This window comes from Procambarus clarkii, chromosome 89 (genome assembly GCF_040958095.1).
Source record: "Procambarus clarkii isolate CNS0578487 chromosome 89, FALCON_Pclarkii_2.0, whole genome shotgun sequence".
NCBI classification, from domain to species: domain Eukaryota; kingdom Metazoa; phylum Arthropoda; class Malacostraca; order Decapoda; family Cambaridae; genus Procambarus; species Procambarus clarkii.
This window is the reverse complement of record NC_091238.1, coordinates 6,143,187-6,170,255: the sequence shown is the minus strand read 5'-3', so window position 1 is coordinate 6,170,255 and position 27,069 is coordinate 6,143,187. Positions and strand designations below refer to the sequence as shown.

Here is a 27,069-nt window from a genome sequence, read left to right as displayed (position 1 = left end):
GTTAGTGCAAGATTTGCATATAATTAGGATGATGTCTCAGCGAACTATTTTCTCGCTTCTTTAGCGTGTGGCTGTGAGCAAGGTTGATGTAGAAATGATTGATGCCATCAACTGCATGTCACCCTCAGAAGGATATCATCAACGGTAGTGTTGCTCCGCACGGTGTAGACTAAGCAGGTTTCTGGGAACTTGGTCAGAATCGATGCTTAAAACCATCAATTATGGGCAATATTTTGGCCAATGCGTTTCACGCGCATCGAGAGAGAAATCAAATGCCACGTGGCGGTGTGGAATGCCTCACCGACGCATGCTATGATGCCTTGATAATGACCAACTCACGCATGCCTTTGGCGTTGATGCATTGTCCTATATCAGATGGTTCATGACAGGCGTCCGTCTCAAGACTGACGGAGACGGACGGGCCGACAACAGGAAGGTTGGAGAGAGCCTGGAGGAAGCTTTAGCGGTCTCAAAAGACTAGTGGAAAAACGTTAGTGTTTTCAAAATTTTGGAGGAAGCGAGGTTCCTTCGACGCGAGGTTCCTTCGACGCGAGGTTCCTTCGACGCGAGGTTCCTTCGACGCGAGGTTCCTTCGACGCGAGGTTCCTTCGACGCGAGGTTCCTTCGATGCGTGGTTCCTTCGACGCGAGGTTCCTTCGACGCGAGGTTCCTTCGACGCGTGGTTCCTTCGACGCGTGGTTCCTTCGACGCGTGGTTCCTTCGACGCGAGGTTCCTTCGACGCGAGGTTCCTTCGACGCGTGGTTCCTTCGACGCGTGGTTCCTTCGACGCGTGGTTCCTTCGACGCGTGGTTCCTTCGACGCGTGGTTCCTTCGACGCGAGGTTCCTTCGACGCGAGGTTCCTTCGATGCGTGGTTCCTTCGACGCGAGGTTCCTTCGACGCGTGGTTCCTTCGACGCGTGGTTCCTTCGACGCGTGGTTCCTTCGACGCGAGGTTCCTTCGACGCGAGGTTCCTTCGACGCGAGGTTCCTTCGACGCGTGGTTCCTTCGACGCGTGGTTCCTTCGACGCGTGGTTCCTTCGACGCGTGGTTCCTTCGACGCGTGGTTCCTTCGACGCGTGGTTCCTTCGACGCGTGGTTCCTTCGACGCGTGGTTCCTTCGACGCGTGGTTCCTTCGACGCGAGGTTCCTTCGACGCGTGGTTCCTTCGACGCGTGGTTCCTTCGATGCGTGGTTCCTTCGACGTGAGGTTCCTTCGACGCGTGGTTCCTTCGACGCGTGGATTCCTTCGAAGCGTGGATTCCTTCGAAGCGTAGATTCCCCGACTCTTGATTCGATCGAGAACATGGTCCCTACAGCACTAGGTTCTTTAGACACGTGGTTGCCACAACACAAGGTTGCTACAACACGTGGTTCCTGTAAGGCGGGTCCTGGGTGGTGTGAACAGGTGAAGTAGGAAATAATAAAGTAAACTGCAATGAGAGGCCATAACGCGAGATAATTAGAGAGGGGAGAGTAATAGGAGCCTCGGCACCCCTCTCGACGCCTTGCTAACGAGGGGAGCGGGTAATGGTTTTAGGGAAGGGGAAGAGGCGACACGAAGCCTCTCTAAGTGTGTTCCAATTGGCCCGTCCAGGGGGCGAGACAGTGAATGTAATTATAAAGGGAGGGAGAGATGGTGGGGGGAGAGGAGACTGTTTCTTTGTCTCTTAGTTTCTGTTTCGCTGAGAGAAAAAGTGAAAACTACAAAGATAAATTAAAGGTGACATTAGAGTTCCTTGCTGCGACCCACCCAAAGTCAACAATGTTATATATCACTGACACACTGAATGTTCACCCTAACCAACTTTTTCCATGACAAGGCCGAGATATCTGAAAACTCCTCACCCATGAAGGATTCGAACCTAGACAGCCAGGGCTCCAAGCACCTTAGCGTACCCAGTACTATACCGCTCTAGCGGCATAGTACTGGGTACATCACTGAAGGGTGGAGTTGTGGACGGGGCACCACTGAGGGAAGTCCACTGACATCCGGAACATGCTGCTATAAGACCAAAAGACCAAAGCTATGCAGTTCCACGGACCCCATAACTCAAGCACATAACCCACACTACCTGATCGCTCAGGGCGCTTGTGATTCCTTGCAATACAAGTTACTGAGATATGACTGGCTAGCCAGTGTTGGAGCATGATTGACGACAAGCATCAGAAGGTACTAAACCTTGTAGCTAACGTTCATAGAGGTGAAAGTGAGGTGTTTCTGTATCGATTTACATATTGATGGACTGTATTCATGAGCTATTCTAAAGAGAGAGTGTGTGTGTGTGTGTGTGTGTGTGTGTGTGTGTGTGTGTGTGTGTGTGTGTGTGTGTGTGTGTGTGTGTGTGTGTGTGTATTTTCACACACCGCCCTTCCCCCCTCACAACCAATATCGCCTTTACAACCTCCTCGCCACAAGGGCCAAGTTAGCTTGCACCACTCGTATAGTTCTACCCGCCAGCTGTGTTCGGTTACCGAATTTCCCAGAACTGCCGGTGCAGCCGCTAGAGGCGCTACTGTTCCCGTTCTTCAGTGCAGCTGGCTACCTTCAAAGTGTCGTACTCTCCTGAGCAGCTGCGAATGCTCAGGCACACCGCCCTGAGCAGCTGCTGGAAGTGTTCACTCCTACAGCCCTCAGCTGCTTCAAGTACCACCTCAAGACCGAATTGTGTCTTGGAGAATAGGTTGTAATTCCTGTGTATTTTGAGTGTTCCTTCTTCGTGGGAAGAAGGCAGTTGAAGCTTCAGGGGATTGAACGAGTGTGAGGGAGAGAGAGAGGGTGGGAAGCTGCCTCATTTGAGTCAATGGTGTCTGTGATGGTCCTCAAACTGTGCAATGACGGACTACACCGACGGTGAGGAAGTTTGGACAACAGTCTACGGTAAGAGCACGTACGATTTCACTTACTGGGCGTAATATAAGTTACCTCTGTATGCGACATATTAGTAACGCATATAACAATATAATCCTGTGCCAGGGACGAATATTCATAGCTTATTGAATCACATAATGAAGAAAAATTCTGAATAATGATTGGTTGAGAAGGAAGACATGCGCACTAGGCTGTCCGGCGTGTTGTACGACTTGGTTTAATATTTCATACACCAGACGCTAGAGTTATCGTTTTCTTTAAGGTTCTGGGAACTTACTGCCCTCAGCGAATATGTTTCAAATTTGTATTCCTATACGTCTGTGAGCCTTCAGCCGAATCTTCTCCACACAATGCAACCCACAGACTTGTTTACGATAGTGGAAATGTTCCAATTTATCATACGCCCGCCCGCACGTAAACACACAAGGGTACAATAGTCGTGTATAATTCCTGAAGTCAACATGCAAGGATTTAATGCCACCGCCATGCAACCTGTGTACTTGCTTAGTTGTGCTTGCTTAGGCTCTTTGGTCCCGTGACCATATGAACAAATCCACAAGGGCCGTGACTTTCTGGAGTTCTGTTACTTCTGTAGTTTCACCATGCCTTCGTAACGGCTTGGCTTCCTTACATGCCCGATTAAACCACGGATTTTTCCTTTGCTTTCCTTTTGGACGGGGATAAACTTCTCTACTCCCTCCTGACACTTTTGAGTGATGTAATCCATCATATCTTGTACAGACTTGTGCTCTGACTTCTGTTTCCCATGGTATTCATTTTAGGAATTTCCATCAGAGTCCCCTTCGGTATGCCAGGCCTTTCTGGCCCCTTCCTTGGGTAGGGTATTCTTAATGCCATCTAAATACTCAAATGTCAATACAATATATGAAGTAACCCCATACATATCCATATTCATACCTTACGATGCCTCTTGAGAAATCAGTCATACACTGGCGTATTCTGACTGATCCATGCATGCGATGGCGTACATGTTGTACTTGGTTACCATGGTGGTATGGTCCCCCCCTCCCCCCCACACTCTCCCCTCCCCTCGCTCTCCCCTTCCCCAACTCTCCCCCTTCCTCCATTCTCACCACCCCTCAATCTTCCCTCACCCTCTACCTTAGACGAGCGGGCCAAGGTAAGTATTACGAGAAGGTGGGAATGTATTGATTATCTCCCCTCTTGTGACCCCTATTTTACTAACCCTCTCTGCCTCTGCTGTCATGACCACCTTCAGTACACCTCACTCACAAGTTGCTGCTGCTAGTGAAAACACAACCTTCCCCTACATCTAAGCCGGGGGAAGGCCACTGTTGCTCACCTGGATAGCCCAGTGCTATATAGTCGTAATGGCGTGATGCTTTCCCCCTGATAGTTTCCTCCCTTAATCCTGCAACAGATACGAATCACCTGGATAGGTTTAAATGCCCAACTAGCGAAAAACTTGATAATACTTAAATCCCAACTGATCCAATTGCCTACAATAACAGCGTAACTGGCACCACACCTGTCTCAGTGACCTGTGTTTACATCTGTCATATTAATGCTAGTAAGGGCTGGGGGGGGGGGGGGGAAAGAGTTCCTCTTGAAACAAATAGTAAGCTTGGTTTGAATGATTATGTTGGGGAATTTCAGAATAGCTCTATCTTTTGCCATAATCTATGGAAAGATGCTGGGTGCCCCATAGATGGTTGGCTACCATAGATCAGACGTACCACTACGGCTCAATATCAACGAACACGGAGGATTAAGGCAGAGAAAGGTAATATTTGCGAGATCAAAAGTGGGTGATAACCTTTATATGAAAAGTTTTACGAACTTTAGGTTGAAATTTGATAAATAGCTTATGCAGGAGGGTGACAAATATCATGGACGATATGCAGGCGATGAGTCACAATAACGTGGCTAAAGTATGATGACCAGACCACACACTAGAAGGTGAAGGGGCGACGACGTTTCGGTCCGTCCTGGACCATTCTCAAGTCGATTGTTGTGCCATTCTCACAATAGACTTGAGAATGATCCAGGACGGACCGAAACGTCGTCGTCCCTTCACCTTCTAGTGTGTGGTCTGGTCAACATCATCATAGACGATGCCTCTGGGCACAGAAATATATATATATAATGTTTCCAGAGTGCGAACAACTTGTTTTTCGCACTTTGGTTGACTAAAAACTGCAGTTTTTAGTCAAACTGTCGTATAGGCAGTACTAAGGCTAATGTTTTCCTGTATACTGATCATCTAGACCTACTTGCACCGATCAAAGATGCTATGGATCGGAATACATGAAAGATATATTACATAATACACCCTAATGGTCAGTCCAGCCAAATGTGCTGTATTTTCATTTTACTTGTTTTAAATTGATCCTAAATTAAAATTACTATGCAGAGGGATGCCAGTAAAGTTATTCTGAAAAGCATCTGGGGGCATATTACTTCCTCAAAGGGGCACCCAACCACTTGGGCTGGACGGTAGAGCGACGGTCTCGCTTCATGCAGGTCGGCGTTCAATCCCCGACCGTCCAAGTGGTTGGGCACCATCCCTTACCCCCCGACCCATCCCAAATCCTTATCCTGACTCCTTCCAAGTGCTATATAGTCATTATGGCTTGGTGCTTTACCCTGAAAACTCTTCCTCCTCCTCAAAGGGCCCAATTGTCTCCTGTGGCGCAGTGGTAACACACTCACCCCTCGCTTTGCAAGCGGTTTGGCTTAGGTTCGTATCCTTGCCAGGGAGGATTGACTAGCTGCCAATCCTTAAATGTACGCCTCTCTTCACCCAGCAGTGATGCAGTACCTGGTTGCTAAACGATTGCCGAGTAGTGTTCCAGGGAAAACTAGTGGGTAAGGCTTACCATGAGCTATGGGATGGGAAAGCTCTCAGCCTGCTAACATGAGTCAGCAGTCGTCTGTTCCTGCACCCTCCTGTGCAAAGAGAGTGAGTGGGGGTGGGAGGGGGGTGGGAGGGGGATACACTATAAACAAAGCAGCACAATTAAGGCACTAAACAAGGCGGGGGAAAGTGGTGAGAAGCGTTCCCATAGTTATAAAGAAGCAAGATGATCTTATTGTCTTGGGAGATTATTTTCTCAAGCCGCCGCCCTCTTCCTCGCCATCTGCACCTGTTCCTCACACCTCGTCCTTATCTACTTTATTTCCTCACCTGCTCCTCTTCATCGAGAGCAGTAACTTGCCCAGCGCTCTCGTGTGGGTGTGGGGTGGCGGCGCCTACCATTGCGCCACAGTAAGGTAATCGCGCTGTTAAGCTTCCACTGAAGGCCACTGTTTCGTAAACGCCGTCTTCTCCACCTGTTGGCGTTCCACGATGGTCTGGTCTGATTGGTCTGTGAATATGTGACATCAAACTCGTCTGAATGTGACATCTGATTCCTTTGAAGCTGTAACGTCATGTATGAATCTGAGCCGTGAAACTCGTTTGAAACTGGTTCGTCAAACTCGTGTTAAGGGAGAATATAGAACATCGAAGCCATTATTACATAAACATTCGTTCGCAAGAGAGACAACACAATATATTTAAATGAAAGAATTTCAGTTTTTCCTTGACAAAATGCGGCCGACAGGTTTCACGTTGTACTTTACTCCCGCTCCTGAGCTCTCTAATTGGTTCTAGTGCCTCTACGTCACTACGTCGTCATCGTCGTCCGCGCAGGTGATTGGCAGACTCTTACTTCCACTGCCCCCGGTTGGTTGGTTGAGTTCTGACGTCACGAGACTCCGCCCCCCATCTCACAAACATACAGGCCCTCAGACTCCCGCCCTGAACTCAGACTCACTCTGGCGACTGGGACGAGTACACGTGTCTTGTTTCTCCTGGTTATCGTAGAATAACTCGCAGTGGCGATGCTCGTAGAAGGTATGTGTCGTCAGTTGTACTTTTAGAAGGTTGCCTAGATGCACTATGTGCTAGATAAGGAGCAACAAAGGTCTTGGGCACCTCTGTTAATCATATATACACGAATTGAACAGGGTTAAACTTTAGTAAATTTGTCGAAGGCACTAAAAGAAAACGGGAAATTAATTCACAAGCTGGGATAAGAGAACAAGGAGCTGGGATATGTGAGCAAGGAGCTGGGATATGTGAGCAAGGAGCTGGGATATGGGAAAAAAGGAGCCGAGATCTAAGAACAAGGAGCTGGGATATGAGAACAAGGAACAGGAATATGGGAACAAGGAGCTGGGATATGAGAGCGCTGGTGGCTAAGTGGGCAGCACGCTGGATACATAGTCCTGTGGTCCAGGGTTCGATTCCCGGCGCCGGCGGAAACAAAAATGGGCAGGGTTTCTTTCACCCTGATGTCCCTGTTACCTAGCAGTAAATAGGTACCCGAGAGTTAGACAGCTGTTACGGGCTGCTTCCTGTATGCGTGTGTGTGTGTGTGTGTGTGTGTGTGTGTGTGTGTGTGTGTGTGTGTGTGTGTGTGTGTGTGTGTGTGTGTGTGTGTGTGTGTGAAAAAAAATAGTAGTAGCTAGTAGCATTTGATTGACAGTTGAGAGGCGAGCCGAAAGAACAGAGCTCAACTCCCTCCAAGCACAAATAGGTAAATACACACACATACATTGAGAAGGATTAAGACAGAGGAGGACAGCTTGAGACTTCAAAAAAAACTGGACAAACTGAAGGAATTTTCTAACCATTGGTTGTTAGAGTTTAACCCAAGCAAATGTAACGTAATGAAGATAGGTGCAGGGAGCAGGAGGCGATCGAGATACAAGGAATCATTTGGGAAATGAAATGCTTCAAGTATCAGAGAGAGAAAGATCTGGGGGTTCATATCACGCCAGACCTGGCGTGATATGAAGAGGATAACATCAGCGGCATATGCCAGGTTGGCCAACATAAGAACGACCAGAAACTTGTGTAAGGAATCATTCAGAACTTTGTATACCACATATGTTAGACCAATCCTGGCGTATGCGGCTCCAGCATGGAGTCCATATCTAGTCAAGCATAAGGCTAAACTGGAGAAGGTTCAAAGGTTTGCCACCAGACTAGTACCCAAAATGAGGTATGAGCCACGAGGAGACACTACAGGAATTAAACCTCATGTCGCTGGAAGACAGAAAACTTCGGGGGGACATGATCACCACATACAAGATTTTCAAGGGAATTGATAGGGTAGATAAAGATAGATTATTTAACGCAAGGGGTACACGCACTAGGGAACACAAGTGGATATTGAGTGCCCAAATGATCCATAGAGACATTAGAGATAATTTCTTTAATGTCAGAATAGTTGACAAATGGGTTGACATTAGGCAGTGATGTGGTGGAGGCTGACTCCATACACAATTTCAAGTGTAGATGATAGAGCCCAATAGGCTCAGAAACCTGTACACCAGTTGATTGACGGTTGAGAGGCGGGACCAAAAAGCCAAAGCTCAACCCGCAAGCACAGCTAGGTGAATACACACGAACAAAAACAAAAATGGACAAACAAAAATGGCCATAATTGCTTTCACCCTGATGCCCCTGTTCACCTAGCAGTTAATAGGTACCTGAAAGTAAGACAGCTGCTACGGGCTGCTTCCCAATGATGAACGCGAGCGTGTTAGAGATAAATATATGTATTAGAGGAAAAATAGATTGGTTAGAAAGGCGGGGTCCAAGTTCGATTCTGCAAGCACAAATAGTAAATACACGCACCGTGAAAGCCATATAGTGAGGGAGCAGCGCACCGTGTCACGGTAGCGACTGTGTTCACCAGTGTGAGTCCCCATTGTTCACGGCACTTGGTCATCGCTCCCCTGAACGCACTTTCCATTCGCTTCTCGTTCAAAATGCCCGTGTTAATATTTTCTTCCAGGTCATTCAGACGCAAAGGTCACATTGCACCCCTCAGGGCGTGTCTACTGCCTGGAAACTCCAGTGAAAAGATTGTAAGATTGTAAATTGTAGGCTGTTCAGTCATGTGTTGTAAAAATACATTTGTGAGTTTATGGTGTGTGTGTGCTTGTATTTACTCATCAACCCGTACTTACCATGGTTGAGCTACAGCAACCCGTCCTCGACTCAAGTCCATTACATCCAACGGACGACCCCACAGACGCATTCATTAATTTTTACATGCTGTTCATTCAAAACGGGAACTTTCGCAAATGTAAATTAATATTAAAATATATTAGCGTATTATGCATATATAGGCATAAGTTAGATTAGGTGTTTAAGTTCTGTTGGCGATTATTTGTAGTACGTGGGTGAAGCATTTACAGCGTTGTGGTTCGAACAAAATTTGTCAGTGTAGCACTTGTTCTGGAAGTGTTCGAACGTCAGCAGTTGTGAGTCGTGTGTAAACCGTTTTTCATTCATAAACAGCGGGTTTGGCGGCTGGATAAATGAGTATTTGACCTTTGTTTTAGAGGACGGGCTGTTATATACGAGCTTCCCATAACAAATGAACAAATCCACAAGGGCCGTGACGAGGATTCGAACCTGCGTCCGGGAGCATCCCAGACACTGCCTTAATCGACTGAGCTACGACTTTTGTTCATTTGATGCATCACGTTAGTGTGATCTCTGTGTGTGATTCCCATAACAATAAACTGACGTCGTAGAGTTTGCCCAACCTGGTCTTAACGTTGCGGATGGAGGTGGCTTCCACAACTTATTATTCTAGTGCAGTCTACTTGTTATAACCCCCCGTGCTGGGTATACGAGCACTTCCTTACATTTATTACACTCATTTCCTGCTGTCTCTAAATTTAAGAAGACCTCTCTGTTCTCCGTATCTTGTATATTGTGATCATTTCCCCCCTCTCTCATCTCTCGTCTAAGTGTTGGTACTGAGGGAGGGGGAGGGGGTTGTGAGGGAGGGGAAAGGGAGGGGGTTCTTCGTGGTGGGGAAATTGGGAAGTGATGAATGATGAATTTGAATGATGGAGGCATTGTGTTGTGAATTATGGTGGTGGGTAGTGATGGTGAGGAGCGGGGGGGGGTTGGGGTGGTGATGGGGGGATTGGGGTGGTGGTGGGGGGATTGGGGTGGTGGTGGGGGGATTGGGGGGGGTGGTAATTTCGTGTGCTGGGGAGAGAGGAGTAGGGGGGTTGGGGGGGGTAGGGGGGGTAGTGGAGGAAACAGGGGGTGTCAGGCAAGGCCAGTGACGTCACCACTCGAGGGCGTGACGGGTGGGCGTGTGAGGGCGGGGGTTAAGACCTGGTCTCCGGAACACTGACCCTTATGTCCTCAATACTCAAGAAGGTGTTTAGCGTTGACACTCGCGCCACACCTTCCGGTGAACACAAGCCTGTACTTATCCTCCTGTGTCAACCCCAGCAGGTGATTGTTGGGGGGGGCGGGGGGGGCGTATGTTGCTGGGGAGGGGGGAAGGGTATGTTGCTGGGGGAAGGAGGAGGGCGTATGTTGCTGGGGGAGGGAGGAGGGCGTATGTTGCTGGGGGAGGGAGGAGGGCGTATGTTGCTGAGGGAGGGAGGAGGGCGTATGTTGCTGGGGGAGGGAGGAGGGCGTATGTTGCTGAGGGAGGGAGGAGGGCGTATGTTGCTGGGGGAGGGAGGAGGGCGTATGTTGCTGAGGGAGGGAGGAGGGCGTATGTTGCTGGGGGAGGGAGGAGGGCGTATGTTGCTGGGGAGGGGGGAGGGGGTATGTTGCTGGGGAGGGGGGAAGGGTATGTTGCTGGGGAGGGGGGAGGGGGTATGTTGCTGGGGAGGGGGGAGGGGGTATGTTGCTGGGGAGGGGGGAAGGGTATGTTGCTGGGGAGGGGGGAGGGGGTATGTTGCTGGGGAGGGGGGAGGGGTATGTTGCTGGGGGAGTGGGGAGGGGTATGTTGCTGGGGGAGCGGGAGGGGTATGTTGCTGGGGAGGGGGGAGGGGTATGTTGCTGGGGGAGCGGGGAGGGGTATGTTGCTGGGGAGGGGGGAGGGGGTATGTTGCTGGGGAGGGGGGAAGGGTATGTTGCTGGGGAGGGGGGAAGGGTATGTTGATGGGGAGGGGGGAGGGGGTATGTTGCTGGGGAGGGGGTATGTTGCTGGGGAGGGGAGAGGGGGTATGTTGCTGGGGAGGGGGGAAGGGTATGTTGCTGGGGAGGGGGGAGGGGTATGTTGCTGGGGGAGTGGGGAGGGGTATGTTGCTGGGGGAGCGGGAGGGGTATGTTGCTGGGGAGGGGGGGAGGGGTATGTTGCTGGTGGAGCGGGAGGGGTATGTTGCTGGGGAGGGGGGAGGGGTATGTTGCTGGGGGAGCGGGAGGGGTATGTTGCTGGGGGAGCGGGAGGGGTATGTTGCTGGGGAGGGGGGGAGGGGTATGTTGCTGGGGAGGGGGGGAGGGGTATGTTGCTGGGGGAGCGGGAGGGGTATGTTGCTGGGGGAGGAGGGAGGGGGTATGTTGCTGGGGGAGCGGGGAGGGGGTATGTTGCTGGGGGAGCGGGGAGGGGGTATGTTGCTGGGGGAGCGGGGAGGGGTATGTTGCTGGGGGAGCGGGGAGGGGGTATGTTGCTGGGGGAGCGGGGAGGGGTATGTTGCTGGGGGAGCGGGGAGGGGTATGTTGCTGGGGAGGAGGTAGGGAGAGGGGAAGGGAGACTGAGAAAGAAAACAAAGGAGTCACGCAAGTGTTGATCACTGGGTCACACACAGAACCAGCTGACAAGTTGTAGTTATACAAACGGCCACCAGTAAGCGCCCAGCAAACTCACAACGTCAATTTTACAAAAGTTTCACGTGGTAACAACGCTGAAAACGTTGAGGCTACGTGTTGGTCACGTTCCTGGGAGGTGGCCGACCACACCATGAGAACCGAGCGCTGTAGCCAAGATGCTTCTCTCTCTCTCTCTCTCTTTCAGGGGTTACAATATTATTTACAGGGGTTACAATGCCCCCCCCCCCCCTCCAGAGCGAGGGGCGCGAGCCTTGACACCCCACACAACCCCTCACTCCACGCACCTAACACACATGTAACACCCAATGCCGCTCGGAATTAATGTGGGAGTTTCTGTCGCTTGGCTGCAAGTTAGAGAAAATGTGTCGTGTGGATTCACCTAGTTGTGCTTGCGGGGGTTGAGCTCTGGCTCTTATGGCCCGCCTCTCAACTGTCAATCAATCAACTGTTTCTAACTACAAATTTTTTTCACACACACACACACACACACACACACACACACACACACACACACACACACACACACACACACACACACACACAAAGCAGCCCGTATCAGCTGTCTAACTTCCAGGTACCTATTTACTGTTAGGTAACAGGGGGCATCAGGGTAAAAGAAACTCTGTCCATCTGTTTCCGCCGGCGCCGGGAATCAAACCCGGAACTACAGGACTACGTATCCAGCGTGCTGTCTACTCAGCCACCAGCTCCCTGTGGTGTGTGTGAGTGTGATTTTAGCGGTACCTTGGGGGAAATGGGTGTCCACCTGGCATGCGTAATCCATATCATATGAGTTATGAAATGGTGGAAACGATGACAAGACAGTTGGGTGATTATTGGTCGGTAGAGGGGGAAGCAGCTGCGTCTAATGGCTATGGTTACCACGAAGCTGTACAGGGGGGGGGAGGGGAGGGGAAGAGGTCTGCAACAGATGTCTTGGATGTCGCAGTTATCGTAACTCTGGTTTATGTTATTGTTTGGTGACGTCTTTTGGCGCTCTTTTTCAACCCAAGTTGAGAGAGCGCCATGTCAAGCGCGGTGGTGAAGATCTCATATATCACCTGTGTGGAAGTGTATCTAGAGAGCGTGCCGTTGTGGCTTTAGTTCATCGCTGTATATCTAAACAAAGTCATACATAATACACACAAGTTCTTCTATTGAAATCCGATGGCACAACACTCTTCCGTCTGTCCCATACTCTGTATGTTTAAACGGTGCCATACAAGCTGCAGAAGATGTACAAATGTGGGCCGCCGGCACGTTACAACACTCACACTTCCATACTGAGTACGCATGTATGTCCATGCCAATATACTTGACTGCACCGCTATCAACTTCACGCTTGGCAGTGTTCCTTGCGTGAGAAACCTCGCTCTTCACGGAATGTATATTGTAAACACGGTGGTGAAGCAACCGCGTTCTTGTCTGTCCTCTGTGACGCTAGCTAGCTGTCCGTTACCAGTGCTCCACACATTTCCTTTTCGTCATAAATGGTGTTCGACACCAACGGTACTCGACACCCGTGGTGTTCGATAACACTGATGGTCGACACCCGTGGTGTTCAACACCAAGGTGCTCCCAATCAACGGTGCTCGACACCAACGAGGCTCAACACCAGCGGTGTTTCTAACACAATTGCTTTTGTGTTGTGTATGTCCTATAAACATCTGGAGGTTTATTAAGGCCTATCGACCTCTGGAGGGTTATTAAGGCCACCAAAATACTTTACTGACCAGCCAGCAAGAGCAACTTTAGTCCCAAACATAGTTCAGTACTAAAATACACTCAGTGTATGTACACACAAGAGAATATACACACCTCTCGCTGTGTATATCCCCGCGTCTGACTGATGGACCTTTCAACGACAATTCTTTAACAAGAATCTCCCATTGGAATGAGTATGGTCAAAGACCTGAGAAAGGTATGTACCCTCCAGGTCATCGGTACACTTATAAACAAACTTAACCAATGCTATCCTACCGGTCTCCTGCCTCAGCCCTGTGGACGGGAGGACGTCAGGACACGTGCTCCGCCTGGAGACCACAGGAATACGTGCTCCGTGTTCCTGGGGAGTCTTTTATCGCCCGGGGTCTCGGCCAAATTGATCGATTTTGACGCTTTCTGGCTAGTTTTTCGGACGGGAGACGGTGTCCCGCTGCTGGTGTGTCCTCGGGGCGTGGTGGGTATCTAGCTCCACCTTTGCTAGAAGTCACTGGAAGACGTTTGTACCCAAGTGGGCCAGAGGTTAGCAAGAGTCATCTCGCTTGTGCTGTGACTTTGTCTACAGTGTTTTATGTGTGAGGCGGGGACCTGCACCTGCCTCCCTGGGGCTCCCCAAACATCTGCCCACCGGTGTGTTATCCGCCTCAAGCTGCGTGTGTTTTAGCCTATTATAATATATTAACACCACGTTAATACAGCCACAAGGCTGTGTGTTCTACCCTTCAAGGGAACACTGGGGGACATCCAGCACCTCTACCGTCGAGGTAGAGCACCTCTCTACCTCTACTAAATCCTAAAAAGTGGCTCCTAAATCCCACAACTACTACCACCTATCTTCACCTAACCTATCCTCATCTACGCTAACCTATCCCAGCATGTGCCTAACATATCCTAACTTATCCTAACGGAGGTAAAGAGATTATATGTTGCTTTATATATGATGTGGATAAGGTGTGCCATCCCCGTGACGTCACACATCATATATATATAACACAACATTTAATCTCTTACATTTAATGGGTATAACCATTATGACGTCACTATGACGTAACAATGGTCATACTGGTACAGGTCTTAGACCCTTACTGCATGAAAGTTCACACAAGTAATGAACTAATGTTCCCCCCCCCCCCCTCTATTACGACAAATTATAATACATAAATTTCAGATTACGGAAAGAAATACATAAGGGGAATTCAAAATGGGTATTCAAAAAATTAACCGAGGCACTGTAGTCACAATACCTTAGCGTGTATAATTAATTTGAGTTCTTCAAAATCTAATTTCATATTCTATTTTTACACAGTTTGTTTTACTGGCGAGTTTCAGCACTCTAATTGTAAGCTGTAAGTTCTCACGCCTGTACACCTGTTCACTCCAGTCACACCTCTACACCTGTTGTCACACGTCGACACCTGTCTACTCCAGCCACACCTTGACGCCTCTAATGATATGCATACATCACCTACGAATAAAGTTTCTAAGATTAAACTATGGAGTGGATGTTCGTCCCTCGTCTAGTTTCTCCATGTTTGTGTTAGTTAACAAAGGAGCAGCAGCAGGAGCAGCAGCAGGAGCAGCAGCAGGAGCAGCAGCTGGAGCAGCAGCTGGAGCGCTGTGTACTCTGGAATTGTTTTTCTACATTTGTGATAACTCATTAGATGAGGCAGGGCTGGCGAGAGTGTGGGCACGTCCTACACATCTGGTGAAAGCTGGTTTGTGTGGCGTGTTGTTCTACACGGGTGTAGTTCTTAGTGTGTGGGGGGTGTGGGGGTGGGTGTGTGGGGGGGGTGTGTGGGGGGGTGTGTGGGGGGTGTGGGGGTGGGTGGGGGTTGGGTAGGGTGTGGTAGTAGGGATGATGGTGGTTGTAGAAGGTGATGGTGGTGATAAGGGTGGTGGTTATGTTGGTGGTAATTTGTTCAATGTCAGCTAGGGTAGTTAACAAATGGAATACACTAGGATGTGTATTCCTAGTGCCTTCCAGGGCGGAGGCAGATTCCATACATAATTTGAAATGCAGATAAGACAAAACATAGTAGGCTCCGGCCTGTACACCTGTTGATTGACAGTTGAGAGGCGGGACCAAAGAGCCAGAGCTCAACCCCCGCAAGCTCTACGTGAGTATATTAAGTGAGTACACACACACAGGTTACCGGTTCATCTATTTTTATTTTACTATCCAGAGAACACTATGAAAACGGACGTAGCAAGTCTTGGTTCATTAGACGATTAGAAAGGCGGGGTCCAAGAGCTAACAGCTAAATCCTGCAGACACAAATATTAAGCACAAGCACACACAGACATCACACTAACGTGATGCATCAAATGAACAAATCCACAAAGGGATTAAGGCAGTGTCTGGGATGCTCCCGGACGCAGGTTCGAATCCTCGTCATGGCCCTTGTGGATTTGTTCATACACAAGCATTTCAAGCCATTAGCCCCAAACCTCTCACGCATAAAGCCTTCAACCACTGTCATTAATCTCTTGTCATACGGGCCGCTTTCTCTCTCTCTCAAGATGGTGAGAATTAACTCATGTTAGATACAATTATGTTTCTCCCTGAAATTTGCTCGGCTCCACCAAGAAAACATCTTTCACACAGTACTTTTTAATTTGCTTATGTATGGACTCCTTATTTTCGTCATGCTTTTAACTTTTTATGTTAAATCTTGTAAGCAATAGAATGAAAACAATAGTAGGAATACTAGAAAGGAAAGTACAATGATTTACCATTATATGGCAGAGAGAATTTGCAAAAATTCTCATTTACACCTGATACATTATGTACCTGCCCGAAACGCTGCGCGTACAAGTGACTTTACAAGATTGTAAATACTATGCTATGTATTCTCTCTAACCCAATGTACCTTTTTGTATATAAATAAATAAATAAATACCTGAATATACCTGAGGATCATACTATCTCTTGGGGCTTCGACGGTGCAGCCAGGAGCTCGTCAAAGGTCCCCTCCTATTATACTCATACTCATTACCCTACATAATGATCCCAGCATCCTCCCTTAACCGGTACCTTGTGTGTGGGGCAGGACCCGTGGACCCCAACAAGCTCGAGGGAGAGGAGACGTCTGCAGGCCAGGAGGACAGCAAGAAGGACTCCGCCAAGGAGAAGAGGAGCAAAGGTAGTCGGATGGGAGGTGGCTCACCCTTCGCCATGGACAACCGCGACCCTAACAACCTCAACCCTCACATTCAGGTCAGTGGATGGGGGGGCATGTGGGGGGTGAGGTTGGTCTCGGGGTGGAAGCTGGCAGGTGGGTGAAGTGGGACCGGCCAGACCACTGTACAGCTTCAGGATCAGCACCACTATACATCATCATGGACAGTAGCACTATACAGCTTCAGGGCTAGCAGCACCATAGAGTATCAGGGACAGTAGCACTGAACAACTTCAGGTCCAGCTTCACTATATAACTTTAGTCCAGCAGCACCATTCAGTTTCAGGACCAGCTGCACTGCACAGCTTCAGGGGCCAGCAACATACACAGCTTCAGGGACCAGCAACACACATACAGCTTCAGGACCAGCAGCACGATACAGCTTTTAGGACCCAAAGCAGCACTTGTCAGGCGTATAGAGGGTGGAGTGGGACACGGTAGGAGCACTCTAGGCTCTGTACATGTGAAGTGGGCGAGGTGCTTGTGATGGGTTGACTGCCTCTTGAGTGTCACCCTTCCTCCTCCCACCCCCTTGCCTACCCTTCACCCTCTCCTACCTTCCTTTCCTTTCATCCCGGCCCTCCATCCCTTACTCCACCCCCCCTACTCTTCCCCCCCTTCACCTCCTGTCCCCCTTCTCTCTCTCTCTCTCTCTCTCTCTCCCTCCACCCCCTGCCTACTCCACCCTCTCTCTTCCCTTTACCTTTTCAATTCAGAATTCCGGAACCGTTTTTATGGGTGAAATTAGAGGTTATTTGGCAACTGTTTTTGCAGCCGAATTCTACCTGCTATTTTAGACCCTCCACTATTGTATTCCCTTCATTCTGATGTATCTCCGTCCCCCTACTGCATCCCCTCTCCCCTCCACCCTACTGTATCCCCTCTCCCGCGATCATTTCCTTCCGAGGTTGAAACGTAACGAGAGAAAATAAATCTGAAAGTGCTGTCTGTGTCGATTTCTTACTGGCTGTGTTGCCTTCTTTTTTGTAGCTCTTTCGTCACGATCGACCAATACAGAAAAGCCTTTGGAGGTCCGCAAGTTGCTATTGGCTGATGAACCTCGCGCTGGACAACCGTCCCGCGCTCCCAGATAATGGCGGGAATTCATATTGTTTTCCTTCTCTCTCACATTCTTCCTCTCACTCACATTCACTCACAGAACTTGTTTGGCCACAGAGCTGTTGAATATTGGATTGGCTGTCAGAAAATGAGTCCTTTTTTTTCTTTTTCTGTGGGGGAGGAAGGTGTGTGTGGGGGGGGGGGGTAGTAGAGAAGATGGAGAGGTGTAGATGAAGGAAAAGGTTATGGAAAAGTGGAATATAGTGTTATAGGACGCGCGGGCTGTCCGCCTTGCTGACACGGTGTGTGTGTGTGTGTGTGTGTGTGTGTGTGTGTATGTGTATGTGTATGTGTATGTGTGTGTGTGTGTGTGTGTGTGTGTGTGTGTGTGTGTGTGTGTGTGTGTGTGTGTGTGTGTGTGTGTGTGTGTGTGTGTGGGGGGGGGGGGGGGGGGCCAGCTGTTTTGTCTGTCTTCCCCACTTACTCCCTCTCACACTAATTCTCTTCCACATTCACTCTTTTCTCCTGAATAACCTCTCTCCTCCCCATTCCCCCTTTCTCCCTCTCCCACCCCACATCACTTCCCCCTTCCACCCATCACCTTCCCGCCCCTTGCCTCCCTCACCTTCACCACTCATCACCTCACCATTCTCCTCACAACTTCCGGTGCTCGCTTTATGCACGACGCCCAACAGAGATGAGCAACTGTCTCCCCTATCTAAAGTGTACATCTTTGATTTTCTTTCATCTCTTTCTTCGTTCCTAATTTATTGCTTTGTGCCTATTTCCATGTTCTGTGCCTCGATTTCCTTATTCTATGCCTCTTACTAATATAATAATTGTGTATAATCCCCAAATTAGTACAAATTGTGATATAAAAATGACCCCAAGACTGCATTAGGCTATAAGTACATTATAAATATAAAATATATACAATTCTAGGATTATGTTGATAGATCATGTCATCTGACAGGTCATATCTGATGGTGATTTATCTGAAGTCAACGTTTTGCGCCCAGAGCACCAAATGCCTATCATGGTAAACCTCCTCCGGTGTACAGTTAACTGAGTAGTCACGTCACGTCGCTGTACCACATGTCAATCATGATGCATGTCAATCATGACACACGTCAATCAGATCTTTGTCGTACAAGCAACTGTAGAAAACGCTATGGCAATATTTCACACTAGAATGTGGAAATATGTATACAGCTAAGTGTTAATAGGTAGTACTTACCTCAATGTTGTTGTAGAGGTGATAGTTAATGTTGTTTAGCTCCAGTGCGATGTAATATCACTTGTTGTATGGCTCTCGTGCGATGTAATATCATCTGTTGATGTTTGGCTCCCTGGCGATGCAATGATCACTTGTTGATGCTTAGCCCTGTGCGATGTAACACCTGTTGAAGTTAATTACATTTAGTCCCATGCTATGCAATTATCACCTATTGATATTTTTAACACCCATGCGATGCAATTATCATTATTAACGCCTTGAACTAGCGATACGCTCATCCAACCCGTCCTCTCAGGTTGTCCCAACATCACAAAACTGATGTGCTAAATTACCCGAACCGAACCTAACCGAGGACCCACGAACTGAAAACGTGAGAGGCTGTCAATTTGGCGAGCCGCTATGATTTATAGTACACCATATTTTGGCTGTTGGGAATATTATATATATATATATATATATATATATATATATATATATATATATATATATATATATATATATATATATATATATATATATATATATATATATCAAACTGCTATGTATTAGAGAACAGGTTGGACACACAATTCAAGATATACGAAATACTATGAAAATCAGTGATCATTTTAACCATAATTTAACCATAATTTTGTTGATTTTCCGTATATTGAAAAAAACGTACGCGCGTCAAAACTAAAAACCGGACCGTAACGCTCTCAGGAAACTTACTATAACTCGTTCTCTCAGTTAATAGGTCGTTTTTTTAACGTTACCTTTACCAACGTTATAAATGCAACCTGTTTAAGAATAGTAACGACTGACGTATACAATCTCCATACAGCGGACTCGATAGGCTATGCAGGTTGCTTGGTTTCGTACACTTGTAGTTAGGCTAAAAGGTAGGATTTTTTGTACGAAGTGGCAGACGAATAATAATAAATGTTATTCACAAGAAGGTACAATGGAATTATGAGATTACATAAGATTTCATGGGATTAACGCACTACGTTTAGCGACGTCACTGCGTCGTCGCGACGTAAAATTGTTATGCTTGCAAGAAGTGTACAATCGTCTACGGCTCCTATTTCCACATTGGTAATGTCAAGAAGTAATTATGAGGAGGGAGCGCAAAGTCAGCATGACCCTGTTGCTGTGTAGTACTTTATCACGGTATGAGGACAGACTTAGAGCTGGGACATGGAGACAGACTTAGAGCTGGGACATGGAGACAGGCTAAGAGCTGGGACATGGAGACAGGCTATGGGCAGAGATATGAGGACTGGCTAAGATTTAGGATATGAACAATGAACTGAGATATGAAACAAGGAACAGGGATATGAGGACGGAGTGAAGGAACTGTACCCAACCATTTGAGCCATCGGGGATCGAACACCGACCCTGCAAGAAGCAAGGCCGTTGCTGTACCGACTAATCAAAGTGTTCAACTAGGCGATGTGATCAGGGAACTTACAACGTCAGTGGAGCGAGGTAGCCAACTTTTTTAAATGTACTTACATGGAAAACAACTTTAAATATATAAGAGATGAAGATTAAAGTGGAGTGTAAGGACGGAAATAAGACTAACCAGCAAACAAGAGGAGATAATGCTTAGAAGTTTATGTTATAGAATAGTCATTACAATAAAGTGACCCCCCCCTACCTCTGCCTAGACTCAGAAAATTACATTACACGTAAAATTAAATATCTTATATGCTAAGGAATGACTTGGACTTTCGTGGCGCGAGTTCAGCTCGTATAATTACAACAGTTTGATGCAAATACAATTCATGACAGGAAAGATAGCCAAAAAAAAGGTGCCGATGAATGAAGTCCAAATAATGGAGGAAACATAGCAAACATTCACCCAGGGATCATTAACCAGTACGACCATTACGTCGACAGACAAGATTAAATAATTACTAAATAATTATGAATTATGACAGGTAAATTCAGGCATAACAACCCGCCGCCCGGTAACAAGGGCACCTCACCGATCATTTCACTAGCCTCAAACTTTCCCATTAAAGCTACCTAACCCTCGGGGTCATGCAGGCTCCTTAGCTACAATAAAGAACTCTACTGACTGAAATCCTTAAGCATGTCTTAAGAAGGTAAATTCTAAGGATACTTAACTGACGTACGAGGAGCCAGGAGCCGACACCCGAACTTCAACACGTCTCACAGGTCACTGATGACTCTGAATATGGTTGTTGGTCTCCTCATGATAACTGCCATATAGCGTCCACGATTTTCCATAATTATGTGTTTTTACTCTTCTTGACAAGTATAAACTATATGTAGGCAATTTATTATATTTTTCTCCCAACAAAAAAATATTTACCATTATAGAAATCAGCCTATATTCGTTACATTAGCAGTTATTAGGGAAAAAAATGGCAAAATCTTAAAGGTGAGGGACTGAAACAAACAGTTACCTCACGTCCTAGAGAGCTTAGGGGGGGGGGGGGTAACGTGATTAATATTACTTTTGAAATATATTATAGGGATAAGCTGGTTACAGAAAACTCACAAAATCAACATGAAATATGCAAGACCATGAAACATTAACATTCGAAAATTTGCTGGTGGAATACGAGCTAAGCAAGCCTCATGCTTCTGTATTTAATATCATACCTTAAAAGCAACTCCATTACTGCGAGTGTAATATATAGAAGTTACTTAAATACAATTGCGTCTAGCTATGCATGTAAATCAATCAACTGTTCTACTGCCAAAAACAAATTAACATATTAGGCTGGGCATGATCTGCTACCCAGCTAACAGGCTGATCAATTTCTGAACTCCTTACTCCAGAACCCAACTTTCAGGATATTTCCATGATTTTCCAGTAGACATTTTACAGGTACAAGCACAGACAAAATTATAAATAGGTTATTTAATTGGATCACATATATATTTGCAATCCTCCCTTGGAAAGGCTAGGCTAATATTGGGCACTAGATGTCAGTAGCTCGGTCAATTAAGTGTCGTTAGTCCTGCGCTTTGTGTACTATGGCCTTATCTTGTGTAGTGAATGCTGTGCCTTGTAAGGTGTATGCTGTACTTTTGTGGATTACAATGTGGTCTGTAGAATATAATGTTCCTTGTGGAATATACTATGCTTTGTAGATTGCGTTGCACTTTGCGGAATATTCTGTTTCTTTTAGACTATAGACTTTCCTCTGTAGAATATACTGTGCCTTTGAAAATATGCTGTTGCTTGTTAAATATACTGTGCCTTTATGGAATATGCTTTGTCGTGAAGAACATTATGTACCTTGTAGAGTATGTTATATTTTGAATAATATACCGTGTCTTTTTAGAATATACTGTCCCTCGAGAATTACTCTATTATGCTGGCAGGTTTTCTATAACGTGTGTATGCTGTGTCTTGTAGAATATAGATTAAACTGTGCTTGTATACTCTGTTTTCTGGAATATAGCCTAGCGTGTATTGCAGAACGCTCTACAAATTGAACATAATTTGCACAGTTTGCACAAGTCCACTTACGGGCTCACTAGAGAGCCCACGCTACTTGGAGCTTTTGTTCAGAGTTGCTGAATGTATAACAACATGCACAGTTTGGATGGCTATTGTCGCAGTGTTGTATTATAAACTGTATCCAGTCTCGAGTTTGGCTCTGGTTATGCCCTGAATATGGTGGTTCTGGGTTCCCTTGTTAAGCTCTGAATGTGATGTTCTGGGTGCTATTCTTATTGCCATATCCTTCACTTTCGTGTCATTTTACTGCGCTGGTCTGACCTTCATTATAGACCAGATTGGACGAAGAGAGAGAGAGAGAGAGAGAGAGATAGAGATATTCCTGCTTTTAACCTAAACCCCTACCCCCCCCCCTTAACACCCACCCACTCTCTCTCTAGGTCAACAATTCATCAGATATGCTCGCGTTCTTTTAACGTTCTGATGATCTTCACTACGTGTTATTGACCTGAAAATTTCAGATTAGTTTCCGGAGGTTGGCAGCCAGGAGACGGCGTCGGTAACGGTTGGAAGCCTCGGTCACGTAAAGGTCTGAAATTGGATTTTCGACCACAACTTTAAAATGAGATTAGAGGGAGTTGGGATTAACATGAAATGCGTTTCATGTTACTAAGAAAAAGAGTTTCCGATATGTTTAACTGTTAAATTAATATTTTCTTCTCCTACCGCCCCTATTCTTATTTTTCATCACTTCCACCACCACCTTCTCCTCTCCCTTCCAGTACACACCTCCTTTCTCTTTCCTCCATCCTTAAACCATCCTCCTCTCTTCCTATCACCTCCCACATCCCTCCATCCTGTCACTCCATTTCCTCACAAATACCTTTCCGCTGCCGCATCAAACATCGCTAAATAACAGCTATGTCCAGATTCCTTCTCTCCTAATTCTATACTTTTCTCTCAATTCTTTCAAGATGGTAGAATATATCTGCGTGTGTGCTGGATGTTTATAGTTGGTTGAGAATGTTTGATATTTTTTACCTGATTTACCCGAGGGCAACTAACACTAGTGGCCTCGACGAGGACAGGGAGCCGGCAGCTTGTTGATGGCCCCCCCCCCCTCCTCATATGCCTTGATGATATTCTCCAGGTGGATCATAAAACCTGGTCAATGTCTAATCTATATTGTCATTGTATCTATCGATTATTTCGGTGTTATCTGTCATGATACCTCTTATCGTTACCAGAGATATGCTAAGTATTAACTATTAATAATCAACTCAATGTATGGTATATTATACAATCTCCACAGTGAAAGCAGAATATCCAGCACGCACTGCCACAGCCGTCATAAGAACATAGGTCTAATTACCCATGCCACACTTTAATTCACTTCATCTTTCTTGGTTATATATTTGGTTGTTCCAGCTAACTTGCTCACCTAAGAGGTTACAGCTCCTCTCCTATGCCAGGTAAGTCCACTACGGGCTCACCATAGCCGGTGCTAATTGGAACTTTTTGATCAGAGTAGCTGAATCTAAAACAACAGCTAACTGGCTTACACTTCATCTCTGCCTTTGAAAATGTTGACAGATTCAGCCAAACCCATCTCCTAATGTAAATTAAAAATAAAAAATAAAATAAAATGTTTATTTAGGTAAGGTACATACATACAATAAATTTTTACAAAGATTGGTTGACTTATAGGTAGAGCTAGTACATACAATGCCTAAAGCCACTATTACGCAAAGCGTGTCGGGCATGTCACGCCATATAAAACCGTAAACAATAATTTTTAAAAGTTAATTTTTCAACTTCCTTCCCAAGTGAAGAACATAAGAAATATAGGGATTATGCGTGCTAAAATCATTGATCAATCTTTTTCTGCCATATTCAATAGCATATATCTACAAAAAGACTGCTTCTAAATATCTTCAAAATAAAGTGTTTAAGGCAGTCGCAGCTCGACCTAACATCATATAATATGATATTCATTGTCACTTGGTGTCAAGTTCAAGTAAGTTTATTGAGACAAGAAAAAAAATACATCTCAAAGGGATATAGTAGCTTAGGCTATTTCTACCCCCACTTGGTGTCAACACCCCGACCGTCCAAGTGGTTGGGCACTATTCCTTCCCCCCGTCCCATCCCAAATCCTTATCCCTTCCAAGTGCTATAAATTTGTAATGGCTTGGCGCTTACCCTTGATAATAAAAAAATTATTGGTGTCAACACAGATCCAGTGGGACGACATCATCGGTGAGGCTGAGGGGCTGAGGTCACCTGACTGCTGCTGGAGGTGCACCAGCCGGTGCTATGAACGCACTCAGGAGATCTGCTACGTTCTTCTGGTCGTCCTCTTCTCTCCTTTTATCGCCTTCTGCAACGGCTGTAATTTCGCCTGTCTGGCCTTCAACGTAAGTGGAGCTGTCTGAAGGGGTCGGAAGATGGAGAGGAGGGGAAAAAGTGTGAAGAGGGAGATGAAGAGAGAGAGAAGGGAGGATTGTGAGGGATGGGGAAAGTGAGAAAGAGGGAGAATAAGAGAGAAAGGAAGATTATGAGAGAGAAGGGGAAATTGTGAGAGAGAAGCGGAGAGTAAGAGAGAAAGTTAGATGGTAAAATAGAAAAGAGATGAGAGAGAGGGAGAGGAAAGAAGAATGGAGAGAAGAACAAGAGGGGGAGAAAGGAGAAGAGTAAGGGGCCAGGGAGATAATACGAGATGGAAAGAGAGAAGAATGAGAGAAACGATAGAAAAGAAACATCAAGAGAGCAGAACAGTAAAGTCAAATGAGTTATAAACAAAAATAGATAAAAATAATAATGAAGCGAAGTATAATATAGAAGTGCGAGATGAAGTAGAAGAGAGATTTATATAAGAGGGGATTTGAATTAAATAAGTTGTCTCTAGGTTGATTTCAGAGGAACATTGCAAACATATTCTGCAAATCTCACTTTTTAACCAATACAATAATATTGTGCACTGAACAGCTAAGCACGTGACCCCGGACAAAAATTAAAATAACGCTGTTTTTACATTGTGCGTTCGTTGTGTTTCGTACTATAAAGAATTAATCTGACCTTGTTAATGTCTTTTCCGATCAACAGCAAGTATGGTGTGTTGGTCCATGTTTCCGGAGCTGGAAGATCAACTGTGCCACCATCAAGAAGTTCTGGGAGGCATGCCTGATCGCTGTGTGTGGGCCCATAGTGGAGATCTGCGGGCTGGTCTTCTCAAAGGCGTATGTGCGATACCAGCGGGTCCCGGATGGCATCCCTCCAACCAACAGCACCTACTTCAACGTGTGAAATGTGTGAACTCAGAGAACTGCTGCTGGGAGGGCCACGGTGGTGCAACGTTGCTCGGGTAATGTTAAATCAGTGTTGATTCAACGTCCCAGTAGGTACTATATTCAAGAGCAACGCCGAATCAACGTCAATCAACGTTGAACTAACGTTAATAACGTTGAGTCAATTGTGAACCAACGCCACTTTTAAATATTGTGCGCTTACTGGGGGTAGGATCAATGCTAATTCAACTTTATACCAACATCGTTTACTCAGATTTTCCCCCCATATGGAGCTAGGCTTCAGCCAAACACTGGTCGGGTTTTGAGCCACCTGTAGATGATTCTTCACAGTTCTGTAGTGAAACTAACGACGGTCATGAGGCAAAGATAGAACTGAACTACGAAACAATTGGACTAAAAATAAAAACACTGATTACTGCAAGTTTGAAATATTTGATGAATGGTGAGGAATGAGTGTGATAAGACTCTTAGCGAGTGAGTACGGGGTAGAAACAATCCCCATTAGTAAGGAGATTGCTGCAATTTTTGTGAAATCATCGGCTTGATGCCCGTAAGCATGTCTTGGTTCTCCAGTAGCTACAAGCTTGTTTGTAATACCAGTAGGTGATGGCCAAGGTACACATACGAAACCGCTTCACCAAGCCAAGCTTGAAACACGGTTACAACTTGTGAGGGGAGGGGGGGGGGTGTCCTCAATGTTCAACTGTCCCACGCTGTCGTAGTTACGACTTGTGAATGGCATCTTCACTATCCAACTGCTCCATCCTGTCGTAGTTACGACTTGAGAGGAACAGGCCCTCACAAACCATCTGGCTCACGTTTTTCTTTTCTTCACTGTTCCTAAAAGTTGATTGTGTTCAGTAACTTTAAATGTGTGATGTTGAAGAGTATACAGTATATATTTTATGTTAAATCAAACTTATAAAAATCTGATCACCCAGCCTAGTCCACGAATGTCCCAAAGAAAACATTGCTTAATAAACCAAAAGGTAGAAAAAATCTTCCGCTACCGTTAGGCTATGTAAGCACTATCACACTGGAGAGTGGAAGACTCTCCTGGATGTTATTGCCTTCAGATGTCATCTCATTTACTTCGTTCTCAAACTCAATATCCTGATTAACTTCTATTGTATCAACAACTCCTTTTCCAAGATAACACTTCATCTTGCTTTCTATGGCAGGAAAAGCTAATGACATACTATGTAAATTTGGGTGATCAGTGTTCAGAGGAATTCGAAGGATATATATTATTTTTGACGTGATAAATCACACTTTTGTGATTAGTATTCTTGTACAAACTGTATGACTTTTTGCAAGGTTTTGAGATGTGGTGTGTTGTGGCTCACTTTGAATATGTATTTTAATGTGGAGTTTATAAGGCAGATTTGCTTCTTTATGTTTAGCTTTGATGCAACATAAGGATAATGTGATTTTATGATGTTAACATTGTAACTTGTTCATAGGTCAATATATTGATGGAATAGAAATATGATTTGGTTGATTAAACTTAAACGGGTTAGTCATCTTAGCGATATATATGTATATATATTATTTCAGCTTACTTTGATCAGTGGTTTCATGATTGTTGTTACATATATACATGCAACAATGATAATTAAAACTAATTATATATATATAT

The 27,069-nt window shown here is 46.0% G+C and overlaps 2 protein-coding genes across 3 annotated transcripts; one reads left to right on the top strand and one right to left on the bottom strand.

Annotated features, from left to right (window-relative positions):
- Positions 1 to 477: 477 nt before the first annotated feature.
- LOC123773280 (splicing regulatory glutamine/lysine-rich protein 1-like) lies at positions 478 to 1,308 on the bottom strand. Its single transcript, XM_045766891.2, has one exon. The coding sequence runs from the start codon at positions 1,306 to 1,308 to the stop codon at positions 478 to 480; it is 831 nt and encodes a 276-aa protein (XP_045622847.2).
- Positions 1,309 to 2,495: 1,187 nt separating this feature from the next.
- On the top strand, positions 2,496 to 27,069 carry LOC123773431 (caveolin-3). Of its 2 annotated transcripts, none has more exons than XM_045767187.2 (4): positions 2,496 to 2,881; positions 16,274 to 16,440; positions 24,360 to 24,539; positions 25,228 to 27,069. In XM_045767187.2, exons 1-4 carry the CDS (start codon positions 2,836 to 2,838, stop codon positions 25,426 to 25,428), a joined length of 594 nt encoding a protein of 197 aa, XP_045623143.1. In that variant the 5' UTR covers positions 2,496 to 2,835; the 3' UTR covers positions 25,429 to 27,069. The 2 variants fall into 2 exon arrangements, with proteins under 2 accessions (XP_045623143.1, XP_045623144.1); XM_045767188.2 differs by lacking the exon at positions 2,496 to 2,881 and adding an exon at positions 6,647 to 6,752.